Source organism: Fonsecaea pedrosoi, assembly GCF_000835455.1.
Source record: "Fonsecaea pedrosoi CBS 271.37 unplaced genomic scaffold supercont1.6, whole genome shotgun sequence".
In the NCBI taxonomy this organism is placed as follows: domain Eukaryota; kingdom Fungi; phylum Ascomycota; class Eurotiomycetes; order Chaetothyriales; family Herpotrichiellaceae; genus Fonsecaea; species Fonsecaea pedrosoi.
Window position 1 is genome coordinate 3,133,010 of NW_013550610.1, and position 26,383 is coordinate 3,159,392.

The window sequence follows — 26,383 nt, forward strand, 5'->3', positions numbered from 1 at the left end:
GACAGAGAGAGTCGTCCTTCAGCTAAATGCACCGTCTGCATTTCCGAGCATACAGGCGACAGCCCAACCCCCTGCAGCCTGGCATAACGCCTGCTGAGGGAAGTCTCCGTGCCGGAAACATGCATCTGTCGTGACCATTTGCATCCCACGCCACAGCGCTTGAAGGTACGTCATGGGACTGTGTGGTGCATGGTATTCGTAATGATGCGTTGATCTCGTATGATACTCGTTGAGTCTTCGACCATGCTGAATGTCGGTAGATTGTAGTAGGTCGCCAGCATTGAAACGCGACTATTTTGTCATGGCCTGTGCTGTCCGATCGTTGCTCAAGTCCGCATGAGCAAATCGATCGGACAAGACTTAGAAGACCCAGTTCTCGTCAACGGACTTGATCGCCCATTCGAACTTCTCACGAAGTGTCTTTGAGAAGAATTTCTCGATGGGAACATTAAATTTCTTGCTGAAAACCACCGTCAACCGTGGATCAATGTAGTTCTGCAAGAAAGATAGGGTTAGCAAAGCCTGATTGACAGAGAGCGCGCGTGTAGTCCAGGACTTACGATCTTTGAAGTTCCCAATGCCACCTCTTTATTGTTCTCCTTGTCCTCTGCCTGGACGGACATAGTAGCAATTCTCGCGTCGAACTTCTTGACCTGCTCTTCCAATTTCTCAATTGTCGGGGACTTCCCTTCAGGCTCGACCTTCTTCGTCTTGTTCTCCTTCTGAAACCTCTTCTCCATCTCCTTGACAGCCTTCAAGCGTTCTTCGAGCTCCTTCGGCTTCATCTCTTTCTCTCCTTCCGCTTTGAGCTTCTCATTGTCCTTTTCGAATTTTTTGGTGATCTTCATCTTCTGTTCCTCCAACAAGAAAGCCTGGTGTTCTTGGATCCACGCCTCATCCAGGTCGTCGGGCAATTCGAAATACTCTGCGCCCTTCTTCTTCTTGATCTTCGAGTCGATGTCGAGCATCATTTGTTTGACTCGCCATTGCTGGTACTTGAGGCCTTTGATTCGGTCACTCAATTTCTCCATCTGATTCGCATGCCCGGCTGCCACCGTTCGCTTGTGGTTACAGAGAATTGCCACTCTTCGATTCGCGTCATTGTAATCCTTGATCTTTTCAGCAATTGTACCTTCAGATTTCATCTCGGAAAGTAGCTTGGCCATGGTGAAAGATGCGTTATAGGTACGGAAGACCTTGGCGGTTAAACCAGGCATGTAGTTCTTCAGGTGGTTGTTGAGTTGAGTCGTAGTGAGCCTGTCGAAGATGTCGTCTCCTTCACTCTTCGGCGGCTTCTTGAAGATCTTGAGATTCTTGAAGACCTGCGGGTCCACCTCGAACTCCTCATGGAAGCGAATGCTGTCTTTGCCCAGGAAGTCGAAGATAACCGTGTTCGGAGCTCTCAAGGTAATGTGCTCATATTTCAGAGAACAACAACCGACTGTGTCAGCCTCATCGTCGCCCTTTTCATTACCGGCACGAAGAGCGAACTGATCGATGAGGTACATGGCGGTTGCCTTTTGCCGATCTGCCATGAGTTCTGATTTGAGTTCCTTCCGATAATCTTTGCGAATTCGATCAATGTGCTTCTTCAATTCACGAGCCTTCTCAAACTTCTTGTAGTCGCTCTGGCCCTTGACGTCCGAGTTGGCAGCCAGCATGACATACTTGTAGTTGCCGTTGATGTTCTCCTGCCACATTGCCAGCCACGTCCCTTGCTTGTCGTGCTTGATTTCCTTCCATTTGTGGCCTTCTGGAGGAGTAGGGACGGTGGCTTCTTCACCAATGTTGATCGTGATTTGTTCAGGCATAACTCTCGTCTTGACTTTGCCCGTCTTTGGATGATCACCTCGGCCGCGGAAAAGACCAGGAGGTTCAACTCGGAAGTTGCCAACCTTTTGTTTCTTGCCATCCCAGACGCAGTACATGTACGGCGCTTCGGCTTCGTCTTTTGCTAATTTGATAGCTTTCTTCTCCTCCTTGGACAAGGCCTTTTTCGCCGCCCTTTCCGCTTCGTAGTGGTCGAAGATTGGTCTGAAGTCGCATTTTGAGAATTCCTTGATCTCTACCTTCTCCCCATTTCTGTTCTTTGCACCGCCAGTCTTCTTTAGAATGTCCTTGAAGTCACTGAAGAAGTTTTTCTGGAAGGTAGGATTTTCCACGTTGTGCGTCGAGTTGAGCATGCTACCAAAGAAACCAGCCACTTCCTCTGCATCGGGATGGAGGGTAATGGGTTCACCGTCGTATTTCATCTTGACATTTGGAGGAAGTGGTTGGTAAGGGGGTGGGAAGACGACACCATTGTGCTGCAAAGTCTCCCACTTGTTTGTTCCATCGCCCTTAGTTGGATCCTCCCACCACTTGACTTCGTCTTCTTCGTCGTCTTCCTCCTCGGGATCGGCACTCTCTTCCTTTTTGATTACCTTGGATTTCTTCGCAGAAGCAGGAGCTTCTATCTTAACCTTTTTAGCAGGTTTAGATGGTTCGGCTTTCGTTTTCTTGGTAGCGGCTGTAGATGCACGTTTTGATAGAGGCTTTTCGTCGTCACTGGATTCTTCCTTTTTTACTCTCTTTGCCGGGACGGCCTTTTTGGGTGCCTTCCCAGTCTCCTTCTCCTCTTTTCGAATCTGCTTTGCTTCCTTTTCTGCTGCTTTTTCGATCTTCTGCTTTTGCTTGGCTAGCTTCTGGCCAAGAGGCACGTCTGAGTCGGACTCTTCACCAATTTGATGAGCCGAAACTCGAGGGGGCTTCTGCACAACTTTGCCGTTTGCCTGGGCCTTGGAAGCGAGAGGGGCGTCGTCGGAATCTGAATCAACAGCGGTTGAGACCTTTCTCTTTTTGCTCTGCATCCACATCAGCCGGGATGTTCTCTCAAGAGGCAGATTCTGGAATATTGGGATCGCATACCAGTGGTAAGTCGTCGTCGCTGCTTTCAGGCTCGGCGTAAGATGGTCGCGTGAGACTCTCCCTGGCCTTGCGTTTTGCGGCAGCGACGCCATTGGGGGCGCTATCCTTGTTGCCAGGTGGTGATAGCTCTTCTACCTTTACCTCTCCATTGGCCATGGAAATACCCGGCACGACCTCGCCGTTGGTGGGAATCTGACGATCCATTGCAGCGTCAAGTGAGGACGGGATTTTGGAGGAAGATAGAGGAGGCGTGACTGCTTGTAGTGTCAGTTAGGTGACAAACGTTGAAAAGCGAATGATAGAAAGTTGAGAAAACAAACGCGAACGAGGATGCCTGGAGCCATTGGTTGCAACAGGGAGAGCGTACCTCCGTTGGTGCCGTTTACCCTCCTTGAGCCCGCGAGGGGCATATCATCGTCGGAAGAATCCATGAGGCGCGTGGGATAAGAGATGGGGCGCAGTGACCTCGCGAAAACAAATTGTAGAGGTGGAACAGCAAATAATAGAGGTGGACGTGAGTAGAAATGTGAGGCAACGGATTGAAGTGACCTCCAAAACGCGCCTCGGAAAATCGGAATGGTGGGCGAGACCTTGATAGCGACGAAGGGAGACCGTGCCTGTGGTTGGTATTCGAGGAGGCGAGCGAGGGAGATGCCGAAGAGTGACTGAATGACAAGTTGAGTTGGTATTTAAGAGAGAGACAATGAGAGAAGAGGAAAGAAGAGGTGAAGGGAAAGGAATGAGAAGAATGGGAATGGGCGAGGCCGAGTAGCAAAATAGAATGAGGGAAAGTCAGAGAGCAGCACAGTCCACCACTTATCCACTCACTTCATTCGTGAGGCTCGTTCTGGGAGGGAAGAGGGAGAGGCAACAGGCCATTGAATGCCCACTTCCGATTCGGTTGTATCGACGATTTTGCTCTTCAAGAGCACTAGTCCCAACTAGGCTAGCGTGTCTTCCCACCATGAAGCTCTGATCGGAACCTCAGTTTGTTCATTGACCAGCTGCCCTCGCATCACCCGAATCTCCTCTCCCTCAACATCCACTCCATCTCTCCATCACATCACTGCTCCCTTACGGCCTCGTGGTCAGCCCAGTTGCACCATGATGCTGTCCAGAGCTGTGAGACCGGCCCTCGTGGCTGGCAATGCCGCCCTTGCAAAGTGAGTTCAATCGGGTGCAAAATCTCAGGAGCTAGAATAATCCTGACTGATGTATCATTAGGACGGCTGTTCCCCAGGTCGCCGGTTATGCCACGCTACGAGAAATCGAGAGTATGGAATTTGAGACAGGAAGCTCGATTGCGATCGCTAACGGTGCGCAGGTCGTCTCAAGTCCATTCGAAACATTGAAAAGATCACAAAGACCATGAAAATCGTTGCCTCGACCAAGCTTACTCGTGCTCAAAAGGCCATGACCGAATCGAGATCCTATGGGCAAACGTCAAACAAGGTCTTTGAAGAGGCGGAAACCAAGCCATTGGAGGAGAAGAAGACCCTGTTGGTTGTTGCCAGCTCCGACAAAGGCCTCTGCGGTGGTATCCATTCCGGACTGTCGCGTACCGCTCGTCGAATGCTGGAACAGGACCCCAACCTCGACATTGTCATTATTGGTGAAAAGTGCAAGGCCCAAATTGGTCGTTCCAACCCCAGGAATGTTTTGTTGAGCTTTGCTGGTATTGGAAGAGACGTGCCTACCTTTGCCGATGCCCAAGCTATTGCCGACCAACTCGTCCTGCTCCCGGAAGAATACGCCAGCGTCAAGATTCTCTACAACAAGTTCATCAACGCTCAGAGCTATGAGCCTGTCACGGTCGAAGCATATTCCGAGGAGGCCATCACTCAATCTCCCAACTTTGCCGCTTTTGAGATTGATGACGAAGTTCTCGCCAACCTCCGAGAGTATGCCTTGGCCAACTCTCTCTACTGGGCTCTTGCCGAAGGCCATGCCTGTGAACAGTCCGCCAGACGGAATGCCATGGATGTGAGTTGTCGTCTGATATCTGACGTTGATACTTGCGCTGACACAAGGTTTTAACAGAACGCGTCCAAGAACGCCGGAGACATGATTGGCAGATTTACTATCTTGTACAACAGAACCCGACAAGCTGTCATTACCGGAGAATTGGTCGAGATTATCACTGGTGCCACTGCCTCGGAAGACATGTAGGCTTCGTTTCAAAAGAGAAAGTTGTACATAACTGCCCACCCTCAATTTTTTACTGTTATCAAAGAAGACTATTCCAGATTTCATGCACGGCTTTTGTGTCAATGAGCATCTTCTCGTGGTGCAGGTGGCTTCTTGCGAAAGTCTTGATGTTGCTTACATTTGCCGCAGGTAATGCACTTGGTCGGCATTGTTTCCATCCTTTCCTGCCGTGCTGTGAATTGAATGAGATTCTTTGTTTGCCGCTGCCTCACCAAGATCCCACACTAGTCACTACAGCGTGAATTCTCGCGTCTAACCAAAGTCATCAAGTCGAGCATTCCCCGTCCCGGTTTTGAAACACCTTCATTAAATCTTGACGTACTCCGTCAACATGAGCAGTGTTCATTGCGACGATGGCTTTTCCGACCACCAAATCTCCCCGGAAACACGACGATCACTTCGCATAGAGCAGTTCTCTCCCATCCGACGGGAAAAGGTTGAGACTTGGTTTGAAGGCCCAAGCAGATTCTGCTTATCACCCGACGCAGACGGCGAAGTTGAGGACTGGGTCGACGAGATTCCGGACGGACATGAGACTCCCGAAACGCATCCTGACGTGGGCCACTTACTCAGCAGCATCCCCGGCGCATGGATAGGGCCTTTCACGATTGCAAGTAATGGGGGCGTCGAAACATACAGCAGTGGTGCGCGTGACGATGAAGAGCTCGGAGTCCGAAGGACACACAAATCTACGACTCACGACAAGGGCGTCGCGTCTGTCGTCGACCATACCGAAAACCAAGTGTCGGTCCTCTCGATAATTGCTTGCGTCTCGACATGCGTCCTATTCATCGGCAACCCTCGTCAGTTCCTCGACCTTGTCCTCCTATGTCTTCTTTTCGCATCACTCCCTCACTTCGCCCACCACTCGAAATATTGCCTGCTTATCGCCATCGCTTTCCCGGATTTGAAAGTCAAACTCAAGTGTGCGATGGTTTTCGGCTGCTTGGCCATATGGGAAAGACTTGACTTATTGGATGCTGGGAGAGGGTGAGAGATATCAAAGAATCATGGAATGAGAATGGGGTAAGGATTAAGCTGAGCACCGGGGATTTTGGAGCTGCGTCACCAATAGCAAGAGGCAAAGGATATGTGCTGGGTTGTTTGGCGGAAGAGATGGTGCTGGCGGTTTCATCACGCAGATCAAAGATGGAATGGGAGGTAAGTCTCCAAGGACTCAAGGATGTCCAAGGGTGGTCTCGACTGTTGGCCCATGATCTGATATCATGGCCTCTCGTTAGTATCTAGCCTGGCAAGTGCTGTACACAAGAAATGGTTCCCCTTCAACATGTCATCGACCACTGACTGACCCATTCCAGAAGCCTGGCAGCTTCACCATCTCTCCTTGTTGTTCTTTGTTCGATCTCGAGTGATCAACTGTCCCTGGTAGAAGGGTAGGCAGGCAGAGCTGACTGCCTTGTCATGACCCATCAAAGGCGAGCTGCCTCTACCAAGGCAGCTCCGAGAGAACTGCCTGCTAACATCATACTGCCTTGGCCGGCTGGGGTTATTTCCCGCCACGGACTTATCCCATTCTTACTTTCTCGATCTATCGCCAACACTCGGAAACCCCATACACGCAACCTTGGAAAGAAACACCCCAGCATCTCCCGACCCGGACTTTCCCTCGGTGACTACACTTCCTCGACGCCGACACCGCCATGCCGTACAAGATCCCACAACCCTACCTCGTCCCACGCAAGCGAAAGTGTGAGGAGGTCCCCATTTACGAGGTGTCTGGAGGTGCCAAAATCGTTGCTCATTTCACCGTTGACGCGCTCAACCGGCACTATCGAGACAAACGTGTGCCTCTCGTGCCGGACGTACCGTACCCGATCCCCAAAGAGACTGGCTATGTCGGGGTTTTTCAGAGATGGCTTCACGCGGAGCCCTTGGACCTCACAAAGCATGTTGCCTGGTTCTGGAATGCGCTCTTGTACACGGGAGATGAGATCCGCGAAAACTGCAGGAAGGGAGACCCGGCCGCTCTGCGTCCGCAGATCGAGGAGTTCGTCCAGCATGCCGACCGAGTCTATCAAGACATCATGACTGAATCAGCGTGCTCGCCCGTCCGGAACTATATGCGGAAGATGCCCCTAGAGAGAGCGTACCCTGTCTATCGCCAGGTCATCCTGGACATGATCCCATCACCACCACCACAACCACCACCACCATCGCTGTCGTCGGCACCGCTACTATTGCTAGACGCTCAGCATGACAACTGCCCTGCAAGCCCTGTTACCCCTGCGACACCGATGACCCGCCGTCCCCAAGGCCTTGGGAAGCTCAGACTCTACATCTCGGTCACGGTGACAATCCTCGCAGTGGCCCTCAAGGTTTTATTTGTCGTTGCCATTCTCTGCGTAATTTCCGTCTATCTCGTGTCCGTGGCTCTCTATGCGCTCGGATTCCACACGATTCGCTCTCCCCTTGGTCTTTGCGTCGTGATTTTGCCTCTGTTGTGGGTGTCTGGGCGAGCGAGATGAGTGTGACGTGAGATACGAAGCTCCCTTTTCCGATGTCTGTGAAGAAATGTGTCTTTCCCGACGATGTGCATCGTTCCTATCTCATCTATGGTGAAGTGAAGCGAGTCCTGCTCACCAAGTTTGGAATCCATCAGCCTATGCTGTCCGTGTTGGTGAGGTGTGGTGCGGTGCAGTGAAGTGCGTGAAGCCAGGCTAGCTGATGAACAAAACCCAGCAAATAATGCCCACAGCACAGAGATTTCTTTGTTTCTTTATTGCTTTCTTTGGTGGGTATCTCAGTAATATTGTTCCGGATGGGGACAGAGGAAGGGAGTGGACGGTCATAGGTTAATTCTGCAGGTTTCGTTTATCTAGTCTAGGCATTGTTCGTCACCTGGACTAAGGGCAAAGACAAAGGAGATATGTGGGCGTGTGTTTCATTTCAAATCTCGGGTTTGTGGGAGAGTATGTGGAAACAGGGTACGGAAGTATGTCATGTCAAAAGCACGGCCAGGGACACGGATCCAGATCCAGATCCGCATGTGGACAGGCATAGGGACTGAGACAGGAACAGACGCTCAGATAATATGTTGATCCTGCACGTCTATCGACCAGGTCCTATTACATACAATAGGATCTCATCAAATTCAGAGTGATGACCATCAATGCGAGCATGAAATGTGAACATGGACATGAATATGATTATGAATTGCCATGGCCATTCAATGCCAAACCCATTCAAGATGAAACCCGATCAAGGTTTTACTTGCATTGTGGCATTCATTCTCTCATTCAACAAACTCCTATTCTCGCTCAGCCTTGCGCGACTCCAGCTATCATCACCACCAGCACTCCACAATCCCAACTCCCTCTGAACAACAACAATATTCGATCGATATTGGGTGTTCATTCTCTCGTCGTTCGTCTGTACAAAGACCTGGATTCCAGGGTAGGCAGACAAGTAAGTAGGCAGGATGATAGGCAGGTCCGTAGGCTCTGTCATGCATGCATGCATGCATGCGTGCGTGCGTGTTTGATCCCGTCCAGGTGTCCAAGCAAACTTCTGTATTCTCCAGGTCTCCGGATCTCCTCTAGGTCATGATAGATCTCGTTGGCTCTGAAATGGACCTTATTGAGGCAAACAATACAATACAATCTCAACATATTAATATGTGATATTAAAACACCTTTGCCCTTTTCTTCTTCTCCTTCTCTCTTTTCTCTCTTCCATACACTTCCATCGTTCGATCGTGAGGTGGTTCAAGTGATCTCCTTGGTCTGAATCTCTAGAGCTCTTCGCCCTCAACTCAGGAAATTTTTTCTGAGAGAATCTTTCTGCTGCCACTCCATGGAGGACACACGCTCTGACGATACTCCCTCCAAATACGTCGTGCCGCAGCTGAGACAATATCCCGCCAGAAAGCATCACATCATTCCCACAGCAGAACTTCCGTCCCGCTTCGACGTACTGGATCCCGCCAACGAGGCTTCTCGCAACTTCGGAACCCACGGTACCGCCACAACTGACACCCTGGAGTCAGCGTCGTCCCTTGCGGCCTATCCAGACAAGGATATGGCTCACCCCGCAAAGGACACCACGACACTCACCGCCACCTCGGCCCAAGCACCGGCAATGAACACGGTCTTCTCCCATGCAGACCACTCGCAACAGCATCCAGTCATCGCATTCAAGAAGCTCTTGCCGACCAGTCTCAAAGTAGTCGACCCCGACTTTTACCTCGTCCTCTTCCAAGAGCAGCTCGCCGTGCAGACCAAGGAGATGACACTGGCGGCCAGGCGTACCGGCAACCCACCTCAAAACCTTGTCGCACCGCTTGCGTACATCCGAGCTTTGGCTCACACGGTCGACCGAATCAAACAGCCGCGGCAAGACAACACGCTGGTGACGCGGGCGCGGAAATATGAACAGATTCAAAACCTTCTTGACTCACTCGGAGACGAAATCGAGAGGGCGTCGAGGGACTACCCAGATCACCAAGGCGAAGCACCATCTCAAGACGACGACCTTCAGTATCTCATCACCTGCTGTGACTCTGATCTCCGAGGGCAACTCGAGGCGTTGAAGCCGCAGCAGGCTAGGAGTCGCGTCAGTTTTGGTACCATCGTGATCTTGGTCGTTGTACTGGCGTTGTTGACCTTCTCTAGGCCGTTCCTTTCGAGTATTAGGGTTATAGGGGCTCGACTGCCTTGATCCTGAGCGATTCTGCTTCTCGGCGTTTGTCTGAAAGGCGCAAGTGATAAAGGAGCCTTCGCGACATGAGCGAGCAGAGAACATCAGGGAGAAAGCGGCGCAATTTGCCCGACTCGGAAGAGAGCATGGATAGCCGGCGAAATGAAGTGCCTGAGTTGCAACAACAAATGCAAACGATTGAGCTCGAAGTCATAGGAGTACTGTCTGTGGCGCGTGGAAAGGAACCGATGAGCTGGGGATGCCTTATTAGCAAGGCTCTGTGGTATCGTTACGTAGCATGTCCGTCAAGGTCAGTCAGTCGGGCTAGACTGGAGGTCTAGGAGAGTGTGAAAGAGTGCTGTGCACGAGAGGATCTGGCGAGAGACAAAATATGTTGGATCGCGAATGAATTGCTGGTTGGAAAGAGAAAAGGTCGGCTTGTTGATTGGTTTCATCGAAGGTAGCCGGCGAGAATGCAACATGCATTTAGTGTGTGTCACATTCGTATTCTCTGACAGCATTTCATCGACAGTCTAGTTGCGAAAGGACTCGTCAGCTTTCATTCGCTCGATTTAGGAGTGCTGCTTCTTCTGGACTGCCTGCTGCCGTCGGTGCTGTTCCTCTCCTGCTGTTGCATCCAAACATGATACCAAAAGTCCCCCTTTTTCTTGCTGCCTCGCCGCGCCACTTCAAGAAGCCGCGCCAGCACCCATTTAGGCTCGTCCTCCATGCTCATTAGAGGGCTTTCTTGTCCAAGCCAACTCCACTTCTGGTCATCCTTCTCCCTCACTGGAGCAGCAACACTGGTGTCGTATTCCCACGGGTGTCTATGGCCGACTGGAAACGATTCGTCCTCGTAAATGAGCTTCAGAAACCACGTCCATTCCTCGTACGTGTATTTCCTCGGGGGTTGCGCATCGAGGTGTTGCACGACATTCTGCATCTCGCGCAAAAGTATGTGAAGTCTGTATGCAGACAAGAGTGCCTGCGCTTCTTTCTCGTCTTCTGGCCTTGCATCTGTTCCCGGAGCATTGTTTTGCTCCCGCCCACCCAGTGCCTGGATCACCTTGGCGACGTTCGGATCATCAAAGTCGTACTCGAGAGCAGCTTCATCGTCCATGAACCCTGGTGGCTTTGCTTCCTGGAAAGCACCTTGTCGATTCCGTTTCTTCTCTGCCGCTGCCTTTGCCCCCCTTAGTATACTCAGGCTCTCGGGTGCATGTTTACTAAGCCATAGTGTTGTAGAAGCCACGATATCGGAGATGGTGTCCCCGATTGCGCCAATCAGGACGGTCAGTGTCGGAAGTGCAATCAAAGACCAGAAGACAAAAGCAGGCTTGCCAGAATTTGTTTGAGGGTAAAAGTCGCCATATCCAATCGTCAAAAGAGCGACATAGGTGAAGTACAAAGCCTCGAAATACGACCAATCTTCCCCACCAGTGGCAGACTCCGCTTGCCAGAAAACCACTGCGCCAATGAACCATAGGATGAAAAAAGATGTGCCGGAAATCGAAAGGGCGATCAGCCGGTTGGTGCGCGCGGCTTGTTTCTGGACGTTACGCATGATTTGGAACTCCAGCTTTCGGCGATCGAGTTCCGACCCACGACGATCGCCATCGAGATTTTGGCATCCAGAGCCCTGAGGTGCGAGCTTGGTAGTCTCACTACTGCCTGAAGTGAGCACTTTACGACGTGCCTTCTCCACCATTCGAGTGGAAATTTTGCGAGAGCCCGATTCGAGGACAAGCGTGCGGATTGAAGCGATGATCAGACCGACAAAAAGAATACCGCCAATCGCCATGGGAAAGAACAACGACCGCCCCAAATGTGTGACAGGATGGTAGTCTCCGAGTCCAATTGTAAACAAAGTCACATTGACAAAGTAGACGGCATCGAGGAAATCCCAGTTTTCGATTCGAGAGTAGACTGCGCCTGCGGCAAGCAGGTAGCTGACAAAGAGGATAGTCTGGAGCATGAGCGAGCGTTGAGACATGGTCAATTTGAACGATCGGCTAAACTGTGGCGCACGGTATCGCAGGTTGATGTGGGTGACGAGAAGCATGGACGCGAGAATGAAATAAATAACGCAAGCGAAGATGGCATAGTAGAATGCTTGAGAGTATGTTGCTAAAGTGTCGGCCGGCAACGGCAATTGTTTCGGAGTTGCAGCAATTATGCCTAGCAGGAGCAGGGAACTGGTGTACCAGCCAGCAATGGTGATGGGAGAAGCTCGTTGGTGCGAGATTCGGTCCGTCATTTGAGCCAACAGTGCTAGATTCGCAAGGATGGCAATGGCGAGGCTGACCCCGTTGACAGAGAGGAGCCAGGGGGGATCGGAAATGTGTGTGCCCTCTGACTCCGTCGAACTTGAGCTGACAGTCGTCCGCCAGTCAATGGCAAGGGCACAAATGTTGAAAGTTGAGGCCAGGGGTCCGAATGTCCCAGCGATGAGCGGAAACAATGTCGACACCATCCACCAGCTAATGGGAGCCTAGGAGGATTGATGAGCGGATTGTTCAAGCATGACTCGAATATAGACAATCCACTTGGTTATGGCAAGAGACCAGCAGCACTCACATTGAAATCTGTTACAGCATCCTCCTCGTCCTCGTGGATGTATTGTTTTGCCTGTTCAGGCTTTGGGATGTTGATCACACCATTCGGCCGCGGCGTACTAGAACCGTGAGGACTGCTGGCATCGTGGTCAGTATGTTCAGTGCCGGCGCTTGGTTCATCCATCTGTTAGGGAATCGAGGTTTGGAAGATAGAGGCTGAATAGACCGGAAGCCATCACAGGAAAGGTATATAAAGGTTGCCGGTGCGTAAAGCTGGCACTGCCACTGTCGTCATTGTGCGAAAATGAAGAGCCTTGCAGATGATCGTCGCTGAAAAGGAGACAACCTTGTGGCGATGTGTCGGAGTATGTCGCATTCTCGACATAATAAGCCATCTGGGAGACATGGCACAACAAGGTTGTGAAGAGACTAGAGGGCATTTACCCTGCGCTTCCGCTAAGGCTTTAGCATAAAAATCTGTGGTGACAATAGTGATGAGCCTCTTGGTGGTTGAGATTGGAATGGGCAAGGGAGGAAATAATCACGTGAACAACGGCTGTAAGAATATTACGTCATAGTAGGGCAGCACCATCATATCACGTGTCACGCATACTTTTCCTATTCTGGCATATCAACAGACGTCCTCCTTTTTCACTGAAGAGTCTCTCTCCTCTTAAAGCAGTATGAATCTCTTCACTGTTGACATCTAGACAAATATCGATAGTGGCCCTCTCATTTTTGCGACCTCGTAGAGAATTGAGGCGTCCAGAACCTTATTTTTGGCCAAACAGCATTTCCTGAGACACAGCCTTGTGCAAGCCTGCAGGTCTCTCCTCCCACTAAGAAGCAATAATGCGTCTCTATCCTAATAAAAGCTGTTTATGTGATTGTTCCATTGCATGCGGCACCTGGTGTCGCTATAACTGACTTCTTCGTCAGTTTTATCGCCGGACGCTTCAATGTTTGTTTTGCTCCCGGTGTGCCCCAGCGGCCCAGCTTCACTCTCTTTCACTATAGCACTCTACCATTCTGCACTCCTCTGTTTACAAACGCGTCAGACATGTATCACTCTGACTTGCGCCTCTGCCTATTACCAATGCCAAGACGTTGAGATGTGCACGCAGTGTGTCCAAGGCAGTGCGTTAGCCTGCCGCATCGCGTCGTTTATATATCCGTCCTACCTTTGATCTTTAATACTTTCTTCTACAGATCTCTTCTGTCATTCAAACAAAGAAGACAACATCGACACTCATCTTTGCAGTCCTCACAGCTTTGAAAGATATTGGTCTCTCACCCTCTATCTTACCATCCTCATATCAAGATGTCTTCAGCAAACGTCACCCAGTTTGTCAACACACTGCGTGAGCAGACACGCCGGTTCATCGCTGAACTTCCTGATCGGTCATTCAAGCTCCCAGAGATACCACCCATGATTACTGTAGGTTGCCCCCATATACTGCAATGTTCTAGATGACGTCTTGTCCATCTCTTGAGATTTGACGTTATGAGGCCTGCTTCTGTCGTGTGACTATGTGTGAATCGACTCACTAACTTCATGGATATGTAGGATGACGAAGACCTCGTCGTAGCAAATCTACGTCTTGTTCTCCGCTACTTGAAGCAGGTCAACAAGTTGTGTAAACGTCAAGCCGCCACTGACTCCTCTATGAAAGTCTTGCAACATCGTGCTTTAGTCAAGCAATTTCATGACGTGGGTGATTGGTCTGCAAAGCTTCCACCACCTTTTGAAACACCTGAAGCTGTGAAGGAAGTGCCGAGACAAACCCCTGCAGAGGAGAGATTGAAACGATTGATGAGTATACCTTGGCCAACCAAGCATCCATCTACCCCTACCCCAACTCAGAGTGCCAGTACTAGTTTGCCTCTCCCGGGTGCCGGTGGCTGCAACAATGAGACGCCTGGCAGTCCAGTCCATTCCGAAGAAGTTGGCGCAAGTGAGAGAAAGACTGTCGCTCGTGACACTATCCAGAATGAACCAGACGCCACCTCCCGAATTGACAACAACATGCCGAGTGAAAACTGTGCAAAGGCTGACGCAAGCATTGATGCTGGTATTGCCTTGAAATTCCAGGGAACTGACAGTGATATTGCTAAGGCTGACTCACCACCACCACAACCACCAAGTGAACTTCGGTCGTTTCGCTTCAGACACGCGTCAGACCCGCTCCAGGTGAAGACTTCTGAGATCGACAACTACGCGCACCAAAAGAATCGTGCCGTCTCACTTCCAGTCAAATGCGAGGATCCGATGCAGTCTTGCTTCTTGCGCTGGAGTGGCGAGACTCTGGAGGAATTCATCCGTGGTGTGGAAGTCGACGATGCCAAACATGTCAACAAACAGAGATGGCTGTTCCTCATTCAACAACCTGACGCCGTTGCATTCCTCGGCAGGTGGCCTTCTCCAGCCCAATTGAAGGATTTCATGCAGATGTATCGTCTTGAGTGGGTCGTTCGAGTGCGTGGCAAGTGGGATTGGGAGCCCAAGCCAGTCGCTGTCCAAGAGTCCGTTGATTGTTATGCGAACAGCGTTGAAGAGTTTCCCGCCGACCGTGATGTCGTCAGCAGTGTTGACCAAGCCGCTGTTGACCAGGACGGTGTTGAGAGTAGCAAGGTGGCGGACACTGCTGAGTGCAATGACGACAACAGTGTCATCAGCCCTGCCGAACCGAGCCAGGACTCTACCAAGGATACTTCCAACGACGAGCAACCAGTCCTTGACACCCCGAAGATCAATGGGTCACCATCAGAAGATGTTGTGACAGACACTACTGCGAACGATGCTGATAGCAGTGCCGTTGACCCTGCCACATCAGTTCAAGATGCTCCTAAGGACACTCCCAACGACGAACAACCAACTTGTGACGACTCGGATGTTAACGAGTTGCCATCAGAAGTTCTGGGTACGGAGGATCTTACTGAGAACAATAAGGAGATCAATGAGTCACCATCAGAAGATATCGTGGCAGACACCACTGAAAGCGATGGCGAGGCCAGTGCCTGTGACCACAACACACTGGTTCAGGATGCTCCTAAGGATACTCCCGACGATGAACACTCTGTCCCTGACGATTTTGATATGAACGAGTCCCCACTAGAGGATCCAGTTGCGGAAGAACCAACTACTGGGAACTGCAACGAGAATCACGACGAGAACAACGAGATCAATGACGGACAACCAGTTCTTGGCAACTCAGATGTAACTGAGTCTACATCAGAAGACCTTGTTACAGAGAAGACCCCTGAGAGTAACGATGAGATCAACGACGAGAAGATTGAGATGAACGATGAACAACTAGTCCTTGATAAGTCGGATACGATCGAGTCCATGTCCGAAAATCTAGCGGCGGAGGAACCTGCTGAGAACAACAAGGAGATCAGCGACGAGAAGAGTGACATCAACGACGAACAACCAGTCCTTGATGAGTCGGATACGTTTGAGTCTCCACCAGAAGATACGATTGCGAAGGAATTTACTGAGAACCGCAATGAGATTAACGACGAACAGCCGGCTCTTGATGACATCGATACAAATGAGTCTACATCAGACCATCATGTTGCAGAGAAACCTTCTGTGAGCAACGACGAGATCAACGAGATCAACGACAAACAACCAGTCCTTGATAGCTCGTATATAAACGAGTGCTCATCAGAAGATCTGGTTACGGAAGAACCCACCGAGAAGACCACTGAGAACATTGTCTGTAGCCCTGTTGCATTGGCACAGGACATTACCAAGGACGTTTCTATCGAAGAACAACCGGCTCTTGATGACTCGGGTACGAGCGAATCTACACCAGAAGAGGTCATTGTGGAGGAACCAACTGAGAACGACGGCGAGAACAGTGTCATCTACCTTGGAGCACTGGTTCAGGACGCTACCAAGGACATTTCCCCCAACAATCAACCAGCTCTTCACAACTCGGATATGAACGAGCATACACCAGAAGATCCTGTCGTGGAGGCAGCTATCGAGGACAACTACGAGAACAATGTCTTCAGTCCCGTCGCACTTGTACAGGACTCCACCAAGGATTCTTACTACGAACAACCGACCATTGACATCTCGCAGACCAACATGTTTGCATCAGACGATCTCATTGCGGCGAAACCTGCCGACGCAGTCGCGGACAGCCCTCCTTGGTCCACCACAGCCATCATTACCGGCGTCGCTGCGTCAGCAATCACCGCTTGCACCTTCTGCCCACCGCTCTGTGTGATGATGCTCTATGTTGGCATATCATATGCTAGGGCAAAATTGTGGCAATAGGCGGTCTCCATCACCAATCAGCGAGATTTCAAACCCCAAAATTCTTGTGTTCTATTTTTGCCTGGAGAATGTGTTGAGTTGTTCAGTTTACAAGGTTACGCGTGCACTTTAGGAAAACACGGTTGGTAATACGATCACGGCTCGCAGTGTTCAGTGTTGGGCACGATGCATCCCCGCCACCAGGTCGGGAGGGGGTCTGGTTGTCTGATAAATCATTTTGAGAGAGTATCGAAGTCTCTGACCAGCAGGAACAGGGTGGTCAATAATGCAATAATGGGAAGGAGAGGTCAACAAAAGCACATTGGGTTTACAGAAAATGGTGTCAAATTGTGGATTTGCTTGAATTGGATGAAATCCAGGTATTGGAGTTTGCAAAGGGCACAGCAAAGCTGACCACCAATGTACTCGGTACATACATAGATAATCAGCAGAGAATCAGACTGCGGGTTCACGACCACCAACTTGGATGTCCGTATGTATAGTCCATAGTCGTTAGCCTGCTCGAGAATAAGAGTGGTTTCAAAAGCGCAGAGTCTGTGTTAACAGTGCTTCCAACTGTGTCGCCGCTCCAAAAGCTACTTGGAGCAACGGTCGTTTGCGGTGCTCGTCACGCCCAGTCGTGATGGATATTGCACCCCATCGAACAACCAGCCAACGCTCACCTCTGTGCCCCGAACTCGCTATGTGATGTTTAACCAACACCTCAGCTCTCTCTCTCTCTCTCTCTCACACACACACTGGGCACAGACTGTCCAAGGCTTCGTAGCTCAGATACCCCCATGAAGAAGTGCCATCTATGTGAAGGCCTCTCAGGCCCGGTGAAGACGTAGCGTCCCTCCATTCGAGAGCCGCATCACGCGATCGCCATTCCCCCTTCCAAAGCCGCCTCCCACAAAATCATCGTCCAAGTCACTGTAATCATCATCGTCATCGTAGCCTTCGTCAGGATCTAAACGATGGCCACCTGACCCTCCACCTCGGCGAGGCGGAGCTTCGAATTCGTTGTCGACCACGATAGCCCCTCCGTGTCGCGTGATTCTGACACCTCCGCCGCCAACACCACTTCGTCGAGGTCCTCCCCCTCGCCTTCGTGGCGGTCGACCGCCAAAAGGGCCCACCGTATCAAAATCATCGTCGTAGTCGTCGTCGTCGTCGACGAGCTCGTCAAAGAGCCAGGCAGGGACATCGTCACATTCCATGCCCGGGGGAAACCGACGTCGTGTCCGGCGAGGTCCCCTACCAAGAGGATCGTCTCGAGAATCTGTAAGCGGTCTTCTTCTGAATAAACCGCCTCCAAAACCGTCGAGATCATCAGAGTAGTAGTCTTCGTCGTCAAAGTCAAAGGCGAAGTCCTCCGGACCCTGACCTGCTGCGCCGCGGGTCACGGGGTCGCCACTGCTGGCGACCAGCCGGCCGTTATTCCACACCTCGAAGCCACTGCCGTTGGCAGCGCTCCATGCGTTAGCACTGACATTGGCGTTGTTGTTGTTGTTTCCTCGGGAACCTATTCCGCGACCTCCTCTGCCGCCCCGTTCAGGGCCATTTGGCCATCCAGATACAGGATCGGGGTAAAATTCTGGTCCTTCCACCTCGCCCAGGTTGCCATGTCCGAAGTATCCTGGCAGTTGACCGGCTCCGTCTCCCTGGTGGTTCTCGCCACACGTACTGCAGCTGCGGTCGCGAGGCGGACGTGGTCGCCTGCCGGGTGGGCGGCCGCGTCTGGACATATCAAATGAGCGGTGCTGCTGTTTTCGAGTCTTTACCAACAGGTAGGTTGATTGACGATAGGGGGTCTTCGCGCGTGCCTACCGCAAGGTAGATGGGGAACCAAGGATGGGAGGATTGATGGATGATGTGGTTCAGACATATTTATGCAGGATTTCGTCATGTCACCCACGCAGTGTTGTGACAATCTGCGCTTCGCCTTGGGACACATATGAAATGTTGTGGATTTATCACTCCACGCGTTGCAACAAACAAGACTAACAGTCAAACAAAGTGACAGAAGGAGATAGCTCATGGGTAACATGGTGTTGAACCACCACGCACAGTCTTGGAGTGATTTGTCCAAAGTTTTGTGAAAGACCAAAATTCCATATGCTTTGAGTGAGTATCAAGGACCAGGGGGGAGAGGGGGGGAGGGGGGGCAGCCCCCTTTCACATTCAGCCTCGCCCGTCCGTTATGGGGGCTCATATCCAGAGGCACAAGAGTTCCCACGACACTTACGGTATAATATTTTATTAAGCTCTCAGATCACTCTCCAGGATGCTTCATCACTAGCTGTCATCAAGTCCACGGCTTGTGTCTGTTTCGGTAACGTCCACAGGAAACATGTCATGGGCGCAAGGCTCAATCCGCCACTTGTCGTGCAGAGTGGTCGCGGATCACGAAAGCCCAGGAAAAGAACAAGGGCTTTTTTGTCCGTAAATATACGCAACACAAAGTGATATCTTGAAAAGAAGACACAAAACGAACAAAAAAGTTCCGATCTGGAGACAAAGGTTGAAATTGATATTCCGGGGACACGACCACAGTGCCTGATAAGGCTGGATGCCAAGATTGCCAATCCGCTAACCTCTTCTAGACGAACAATTAATAAAGATTCAGCTTTACCGCAACTTCATCCCAGCCTGCCAGCCCAACATACAAAGAAATTTGTCCTTCATCCTTGTTGGGTTCTGCACCGAATCCTCAAATCAACATACTTCTTCCGTGATATTTGAGCCGCGAAGAGCGCGTCAGCTGTGAGGTGCATACCACAGAAAAGTTCTAGGCATGGCCCCCAGTCAGTTCACCCTGGGAGACCCTGGGAGACTCTGGAAGGTTGAAGGAGACTGCAGCCCATGGACACCTTCGACGTGCAGCTCTCACAGCAGACTGAAGTAGTCTTCCTTGTCAACGGGCCCTTACACTGGTTCTGGGCTAAACATGTGTCCCTTCATTGGGGCGCAACCCGACCGCCCTGGTGGCACAAAGGCTGAAGGCTTCTACTTCCCATGGCGCTTCCCCTCGAAAGCATTCAACAGACGTTGAATCAGCAGATATGCCACGTTTGATCCGGCTCTGGACCTCAAAATCAGCAGTCGATGACCTGTTGCCACCCTAAACGTTTCACAAGCTTGAACAGATGTGGAATAGTCCTGGGCTGCTGCCACACATGCCTACTTGAGGATTTCAAACTCTCTATGAGCTAGTGCAGCACAAGTATCATTAGTATGTCTTTTCCAACACTATCCGCAATACCAATGTTTACTGTTGGACCATCGTGTGGATTCTAACCACTGCTAGATAGCTTAACAAGCTCTATATATATATCTATCTATCTCTCCTCTATATAACCTTCCAGATCGCCGACCATGCTGCTCTTGCAGCATATCTTCACCATAGGACCAGATCGCCGAGGTTCTGTGATGCCCATCATGCACAGAATCGATTCCTGTCTGGCCGAGTTGAGCCCAATGGTCCCCCCAAAAGTCGACACTATCACAAAGCCATGGCTGGCGAGGACGGGCCTAGGCATTGCCCCTCCCAGAATAGTCCTATAGAACGCCCTGCGAGCCATTGTTTACTGACTCCGACAACAAAGAGACAATTTTGGACTCTCACCCTGTCCACGAACAATGAGCAATGTATCTCGTTGGTGCTTTTCATCATCGATCATTGTTTCACTCATAGTCTGCTTCGACAAAGACCTTTGAAAACTGGTTTGTTGGAGGACTATCCACGCTCTATGGATTAGATCCTGATACCATCTTTGTTGAACTGGTAGACCTCACAAGTACTTAATGCTGTCTCGAGCTTTGGTCCGCTGAGAGACCTGCCAATAACTCATGTTTCGCAGCTTGACAACCGTGTAACTCAGAAGCATTCAAAACAAAAATGGACCAAATTGACTGGATGTGGCTCATGCAGATTGCGCCCCCATGGTGGCAGAGAATCTGCTTCCATCTGGTGGCTTTCGCGCACGCAATAGACGCAGATCTGGTGGATGAGGAAGATATCGAAGAAATTCGGGATTTCGCCCGCGCCATGCCATCTAACTTGTCACTGGTTGCACAGGACGATTTCTGCGGTCTCTTCTGTCACGCCTTGCACGGAGAGCGCGAGAATCGCATCCCACTCATGATGCTCTTCAGAGACAACCTCTCCCAGTCCACAGATGCTCTCAGCAATGACCCCTCCCTCGAAATCGTCCGGGATTTCGCAAGCGAGGGAATTGATTACCTGGCACCCATGGATCGTATCCAGACCGAGATCGAAAATTTCACCACCAACCTAGAGGCGACTCAAGAGGCGACTCAAGTCCTGAAGGATATATGGACTGTGCGTTTCAAGTGGAGTATTGACAATTCACGAGCAAACTTTCCTCAGATTATCGGACTTTTCCAAGGTTATTTGTGCAGAGAGCCCACGGCGGTGCCACCACATCCAAGACTTTCTTTTGTGGAGTACACACATCACTTGACCGCTCCAATGTGGCAGCGCATCTATCAGGCACGACCGAACCTGATTCCACAAGCGCAATTTGCTCCGCCACCGGTACAAGCGCCGGCGTTTGTCTGGGCTGTGGAGATCCCTCCGTGGTTTGAGACCGCCATGTATGTGGAACGAATGTGGCCGCAGAGACAACTTTTGGAGAGTGAGGCAGCTCAAAGCTCACGCGCTCTCCTAGACGCTTGCGATTATGCATATGACATGCTCAATCTCCAAGTTGCTACGAACGATGTTACCGAAAGAGTTTCGTCCATTATCAACGAATTCGTGCTTGAAGTACCCGGTGACGATGCAGGGCACAACGCTATCGACCTCCTCAATCAAAGCATGGTGGAACTGAAGAGTATGTATTTCTTGCAAGAGCAAGACACCAGCGATTTCTCCCTTGAGGATGTGCTTGTCATCCGTGAACGGCTTGAGAGGGAAGAAGGGATGCTCAACCAAGTCCGAGCCCGCACCTTCCAAGCCGAGCGTTATCTGTTGGACAAGGAGGCCTCGATGCTGGCCGATGGCGAGAATTTCTTGGCTGCCGCCTTGCGGTATGAACGGTGCAAATATCGGGAGTTTTTCAGGTCGGCCGTCGCAACCTTGAAGACCGAACGACTGAAGGAGGTCGACTACGCGGCGGACATCCTCCACTCATGGGATGCTGGAGCAGAACCACTAGTTGTGCCCGCCTTCGACGAAGACCATACGATGTGTCCCATTTGCCACGAGGATCTCCCAGAAGACGGCGAAGTTGCGGCCGGTCCAGTGGTGACGCGTTGTTGCCAGAGACCGTTCCATACCCAATGCTTGCTTTCTTGGCTCCTTCAACAGCTACATAGCGAGGATAGCATGACCTGCCCGCTGTGCAGAGCTGAGGTCAATTATGCCTCCCTTGCAAATGTCTTGGAAACGGAGGTGAGACAAATGGACATCTTGTGATTTTGGACAAAGGTAAGTTTATCTTGCGCCAGTGTTTTTTGGGGGCCAGTATGAAGCTTTATGAGGCTGGTCCTCGAGCTGATGGCCGGGGCGTTATGCTGAATTGGTAAGGATGTTAAGTTAGTCCTGGTTATCTTTCATTGATGCCACGCGTTGTATTCTTTGTTCGTATCTAATATCGTTTCCTGCCTCAAAATTAATAAAATCGCCCGTTCATTCTCGGGCTGGTCACAATCTATTCTTTTCAATTCCTGACGTGATAATCGTTCACTCGTTCGTTGTGTCTTAGCAAAGGGAGTCTACAGGCATCCTCCAGGTCTAATCCCGCTAGCTTTTTGGTATATCCCTACAAATTCCTACATGTATATTAATCAAAAAAAACTCTACGACTTCCCAAGTCCAACTGGGAAGGGCTAAATGTCCCTACGCAAGGCACTGCCTCTGATTGGCTCTTAGGAAGCCTCGTCCGCGTGCCAAGAACACAACTACGAGAGCGAGGTAATCCGACGCTGTCTTCCACGTTGATATCACCCGATAACTGTATACAAGTGTATACGCCATTATTCGCGGACAGCCTCTGGCCGAGGAGAACCTCAGATCCAACTGTTTAAAGACAGAGAAGAAGCGATACAGAAATAGATTTGGCGAATCAATACAAAAACTTGGCCTCATAAATCGACAAAGTGACAAAAGACGGTATCAATTGGAAAGAACCCGCGGCACAGAGGCGTCCGCGCAGCTCTGAACTCGGACTCGGACACTTGCAGGCTTCAGACTTTCGACTTTCGACACCCTGACTGCCACAAGGTGTACCAAAAGGGGAACATCGAGCCCCGACTCCTGTCCACCATGACGCCCCCGACACTCCCACTGGTCCCGTCCCTTTCGGCCTCTCGACAAGCACCACTCCTCTTGCCCCTCGAGCCATTGACACCGGCGGCATTCTCCGCCTTCGGCACCGCCATATCTCCGCCCTTTGAACCGTCGTTGACGACGCCTCCGCGCTCAGCCGCATCTATCCCCGTTCCGCTTCACTCGCCGCACCAGCCCGCGCCGGTGTTTGCGAACCAGAATTCCGCGCTGAAGACGTCCCCCATCTCGCAGTTCACTAATAACTATCCCGTCGCCCCGGCGCCGGCCTCACAGCCCCAGATGAGCATGTTCTCGTGCTTCCCGCGAAACCTGAGCGGGATCGGGATCGAGACAGCCCCGTCGTCGGGCGAGACCATCTTCCGCGTCTCCATCCTCGAGCGACACCCGTACACGACTCAGACGTTCTGCCCGCTTGGTCTCTCCGCCGCGGACTCATCATCGGCCGTGTTTCTCGTCGTCGTGGCGCCCTCGCTGCCCGTTTCAACCACAGCCGCCACCCTCACACCCGGCGCTGGCGCAGTGACCGTCGCCAATCCCCCGGATCTCACCCATCTGCGCGCCTTCATCGCTAGAGGCGACCAGGCTGTCACGTATGCCCCCGGCACATGGCACGCGCCCATGGTCGTGCTGGGCCAGCGACGGGTCGATTTCCTCGTCACGCAGTTTGTCAACGGCGTGGCGGAGGACGATTGTCAGGAGGTGTTACTGGGACGGAATCACGTCGGGGTGGATCTGAGTCGGCTGGGGTTGCTGGGCGGGGATGGAAATGGAAACAAGGCGAGAGGCCCAAAGTTATAAGGCTCATTTTCTGTTAAAAAGGGGCTTGGGGCAGCATTGTGGCAGTGGACATGTCTGGACAGCAATAGGCAGTCGGCTGTGGGAGATATTCTTTTCTTCTTCTGCATGGACATGCCGCCAAAACGGGACATACTCAAAGGGGTATCATTTGCCAATCCAAAGCAAACACTGATAACACGATCCGGCTATCGATCGCCATCGCAAAAACGCCACCGTTGGCGGCATTTTCCAGATCAGGAGAGCTTGATATCCAAAGCCGACCTAGCCAATAATGGAGGGTTGAAGACGAGCGTCACTTTCCCCCTTCAAGCTTCGTCACTAACCTCTTCATGCCCACCCACTCATCCATGCTGGCCTCGCCGTTCCCGCATTGCAGGCCCTTGCCGACGTCGAATACCGTAACAACGCCATCGAGCCCGCCGACGGCCATGTGGCTACCTCGTTTCTCCTCCCACGCTACCTTGTTCAACCCCTTAAATGGGACCACCCCGTTCTTCCCCCTTGTGGGACTTACTTTGGCAATGGGGACTTCCAGGTCATAGCTGAGGTCAAACACCTCCAACTCTCCCGCACCAGTGACGCAAGCGAAAACCGACGGCTTATGCGGCGCCCATTTTGCATCGTAGACGAGGTCTTCTCTTGCAAGGTTGAGGATGGGGCTCAGAACTGTTGGCGCCGCCCCTCCTGCTGCGATAGTCGAGGCACTCGTGCTAGAACTTGCAGCGGGCTTCACCCGCCACAATTTGACAGACCAGTCAGAGCTGGAACTCAGCAGTAAATCCCCTAGATCAACGGGTCCTCGCGCAGGATGGAATTGCGAGGACATAACAGGTGCCGTGTGTCCTTTGTAGGCCACGCGAGTGTCCACGCCCGCTTGAGCCCCTGCGCGATCATACCGGTGGCATGGGTAAATGGTGCCTTCTTCGGTGCCGACAAGGAAGAAGGTGGGGTCTGCGGCGGGAAAACTCATGCTTGTAGGAGCAAGGTCGTCAGTTTTAGCCGGGGGTGGAGTGTTGAGGACGAGATATTCTTGGGCTTGTGTGAGCATGTCCACCGACCATGAGCAGACAACGCCGTCCATCGAGGCAGTGATGATATTATGAGCATTGGGCGTCCCCACGACACTTATGCTGTAGACTGGGTGCGTGTGGCCCAAGTGGGATCCAGATTGTGGCGTTTTCTGGACTGGTTGCCCTGTACGTCCCGAGGTTCTAGTATCCCACAGGCATATTTGACCGGAATAGCAGCCGCCAATGACGAGATTAGGATGAAACGGTGAGAAACGAGCCGACAGAACGTCGGACGACGCCGTGAAAACGTACTCCGGCCGAGACGGTGCATGAGTATTCCACAGCAGAACCAGACCGGCCGGTTCATGAGGGGCAGAAGGATTTTTGGTGTATGAAGACAAGAGAAGTTCATTAAAGTGGGGAGAGAACTGAATATCCGAGACAATGCGTCTGCGTGTGTATCGGTCGGAGAACAACTGAAAAGACTCGCGTACAGAATGGGACTTTTTGCCGGTTCGCGAATAAGGAGTTGCGTCATTGTCGTCATCGTCATCAAGCGTTGATGTACGGGTATAGTCTGCCAGCAGGTCATACTCGTCGTCGATATCGAGGGCACGCTCAATGACTTTTGAAGAACGCTCGACGAAGGAAACGAATTCGGGCGAGGCAACCACGGCATTGAGCTCTGTATTGGTGAGCATGCGCAGGGGAAAGCGGTGCTGCTGATGAGAACCGGTCGATAATGAGATTATAGATTCCCGATTGCGCGTTGCTTGTAACTCTTCCTCAATTTCCTTCCGCAGTGCCAACCGTATTTCTTCATCCCTCTCTTGGTCACGCCGGCTGAGCCGTTTTCTCTGTCGCAATGATAGCTCATCATCGTCGGACGGTTCTTGTGATTTAACAGGTTCTTCGAGGTATGGTTCTGTCTGCACGCCCTTGGTGTACGTGATATACTCCTTTTTCGAAGGGATAGGCTCATGGGCGGAAGCGTCGACTTCATTAGGGAACGAAGTATCCGTGCTCTCGGTCTGCGTGGCTATTGATTGCATCAACCTCTTTGGCGATGGTTCGACATCTTGCTGGGGACTGAGTTGTCCTGTGCCCTGAATTGAACTAGGTCGACTAGCACGTCTGCTGGGCGATGCGGCCACATCTTTGTCTCGTTGCCGATCGATTAGACTGGAGACGAGGTGATCGATCTCGGACCTGCGCTCCTCGGCGGTTTTGCCAGGTGAAGGGGCCTAGTGATGGTGAGCGTCGACTTCGATTGAGGCTAAATAGGTCCATACCTCCCCAATACTCTGTCGACTCGACGTATATTGTTCCTGGCGCAGCTCCCTCTGTCGCCGTAGCTCCGCAAGGCGAGCCTTCTTGGCCAATAGCTCGTCCTTACGCGATGACATGGTGAACTGAAATTCGGGGCGCCGATGGGCAGTAGATAGAACGGTTGACAGAGCGGAGGATGAAGTGCGCGCATGTCGAGAATCGCGCAATCACGTGACAAAGAAATCCAAAAAGACGCAGGGATAAGCTCGGTCTTCCCAAGAAACAATTTGCAGCTTCAACTATCCGCAGCAGCCATTTTCAGATTCTCTCGACGCCACAGTCGTTCTCAAGCAGAAGTGAACGGCTCAAGGAAATCAGTCGCACACTCGAGCTCTGA

At 51.5% G+C, this 26,383-nt stretch overlaps 11 protein-coding genes across 11 annotated transcripts; 7 read left to right on the forward strand and 4 right to left on the reverse strand.

Annotated features, from left to right (window-relative positions):
• Positions 1 to 360: 360 nt before the first annotated feature.
• Z517_09965 (uncharacterized protein) lies at positions 361 to 3,338 on the reverse strand (the record flags this gene model as incomplete). Its single annotated transcript, XM_013425873.1, has 4 exons — positions 361 to 495; positions 561 to 2,843; positions 2,908 to 3,161; positions 3,275 to 3,338. The coding sequence occupies 4 exons, from the start codon at positions 3,336 to 3,338 to the stop codon at positions 361 to 363; spliced, it is 2,736 nt and encodes a 911-aa protein (XP_013281327.1).
• A 673-nt stretch (positions 3,339 to 4,011) lies between these two features.
• Positions 4,012 to 5,076, forward strand: Z517_09966 (ATP synthase F1, gamma subunit; the record flags this gene model as incomplete). The annotated part of the gene is made up of 4 exons (XM_013425874.1): positions 4,012 to 4,070; positions 4,132 to 4,181; positions 4,232 to 4,890; positions 4,948 to 5,076. 4 exons carry the CDS (start codon positions 4,012 to 4,014, stop codon positions 5,074 to 5,076), a joined length of 897 nt encoding a protein of 298 aa, XP_013281328.1.
• Positions 5,077 to 5,446: 370 nt separating this feature from the next.
• Positions 5,447 to 6,109, forward strand: Z517_09967 (uncharacterized protein; the record flags this gene model as incomplete). Its single annotated transcript, XM_013425875.1, has 1 exon — positions 5,447 to 6,109. One exon carries the CDS (start codon positions 5,447 to 5,449, stop codon positions 6,107 to 6,109), a length of 663 nt encoding a protein of 220 aa, XP_013281329.1.
• A 667-nt stretch (positions 6,110 to 6,776) lies between these two features.
• Z517_09968 (uncharacterized protein) lies at positions 6,777 to 7,601 on the forward strand (the record flags this gene model as incomplete). The annotated part of the gene is made up of 1 exon (XM_013425876.1): positions 6,777 to 7,601. The coding sequence occupies one exon, from the start codon at positions 6,777 to 6,779 to the stop codon at positions 7,599 to 7,601; it is 825 nt and encodes a 274-aa protein (XP_013281330.1).
• Positions 7,602 to 8,928: 1,327 nt separating this feature from the next.
• Positions 8,929 to 9,767, forward strand: Z517_09969 (uncharacterized protein; the record flags this gene model as incomplete). Its single annotated transcript, XM_013425877.1, has 2 exons — positions 8,929 to 9,687; positions 9,747 to 9,767. The coding sequence occupies 2 exons, from the start codon at positions 8,929 to 8,931 to the stop codon at positions 9,765 to 9,767; spliced, it is 780 nt and encodes a 259-aa protein (XP_013281331.1).
• A 563-nt stretch (positions 9,768 to 10,330) lies between these two features.
• Z517_09970 (uncharacterized protein) lies at positions 10,331 to 12,510 on the reverse strand (the record flags this gene model as incomplete). Its single annotated transcript, XM_013425878.1, has 2 exons — positions 10,331 to 12,262; positions 12,349 to 12,510. The coding sequence occupies 2 exons, from the start codon at positions 12,508 to 12,510 to the stop codon at positions 10,331 to 10,333; spliced, it is 2,094 nt and encodes a 697-aa protein (XP_013281332.1).
• A 1,137-nt stretch (positions 12,511 to 13,647) lies between these two features.
• Z517_09971 (uncharacterized protein) lies at positions 13,648 to 16,614 on the forward strand (the record flags this gene model as incomplete). Its single annotated transcript, XM_013425879.1, has 2 exons — positions 13,648 to 13,764; positions 13,894 to 16,614. 2 exons carry the CDS (start codon positions 13,648 to 13,650, stop codon positions 16,612 to 16,614), a joined length of 2,838 nt encoding a protein of 945 aa, XP_013281333.1.
• An 809-nt stretch (positions 16,615 to 17,423) lies between these two features.
• Positions 17,424 to 18,341, reverse strand: Z517_09972 (uncharacterized protein; the record flags this gene model as incomplete). The annotated part of the gene is made up of 1 exon (XM_013425880.1): positions 17,424 to 18,341. One exon carries the CDS (start codon positions 18,339 to 18,341, stop codon positions 17,424 to 17,426), a length of 918 nt encoding a protein of 305 aa, XP_013281334.1.
• A 2,153-nt stretch (positions 18,342 to 20,494) lies between these two features.
• On the forward strand, positions 20,495 to 22,036 carry Z517_09973 (uncharacterized protein; the record flags this gene model as incomplete). Its single annotated transcript, XM_013425881.1, has 1 exon — positions 20,495 to 22,036. The coding sequence occupies one exon, from the start codon at positions 20,495 to 20,497 to the stop codon at positions 22,034 to 22,036; it is 1,542 nt and encodes a 513-aa protein (XP_013281335.1).
• Positions 22,037 to 22,885: 849 nt separating this feature from the next.
• Positions 22,886 to 23,707, forward strand: Z517_09974 (uncharacterized protein; the record flags this gene model as incomplete). The annotated part of the gene is made up of 1 exon (XM_013425882.1): positions 22,886 to 23,707. One exon carries the CDS (start codon positions 22,886 to 22,888, stop codon positions 23,705 to 23,707), a length of 822 nt encoding a protein of 273 aa, XP_013281336.1.
• Positions 23,708 to 23,999: 292 nt separating this feature from the next.
• Z517_09975 (uncharacterized protein) lies at positions 24,000 to 26,123 on the reverse strand (the record flags this gene model as incomplete). Its single annotated transcript, XM_013425883.1, has 2 exons — positions 24,000 to 25,961; positions 26,010 to 26,123. 2 exons carry the CDS (start codon positions 26,121 to 26,123, stop codon positions 24,000 to 24,002), a joined length of 2,076 nt encoding a protein of 691 aa, XP_013281337.1.
• Between the last annotated feature and the right edge of the window lie 260 nt (positions 26,124 to 26,383).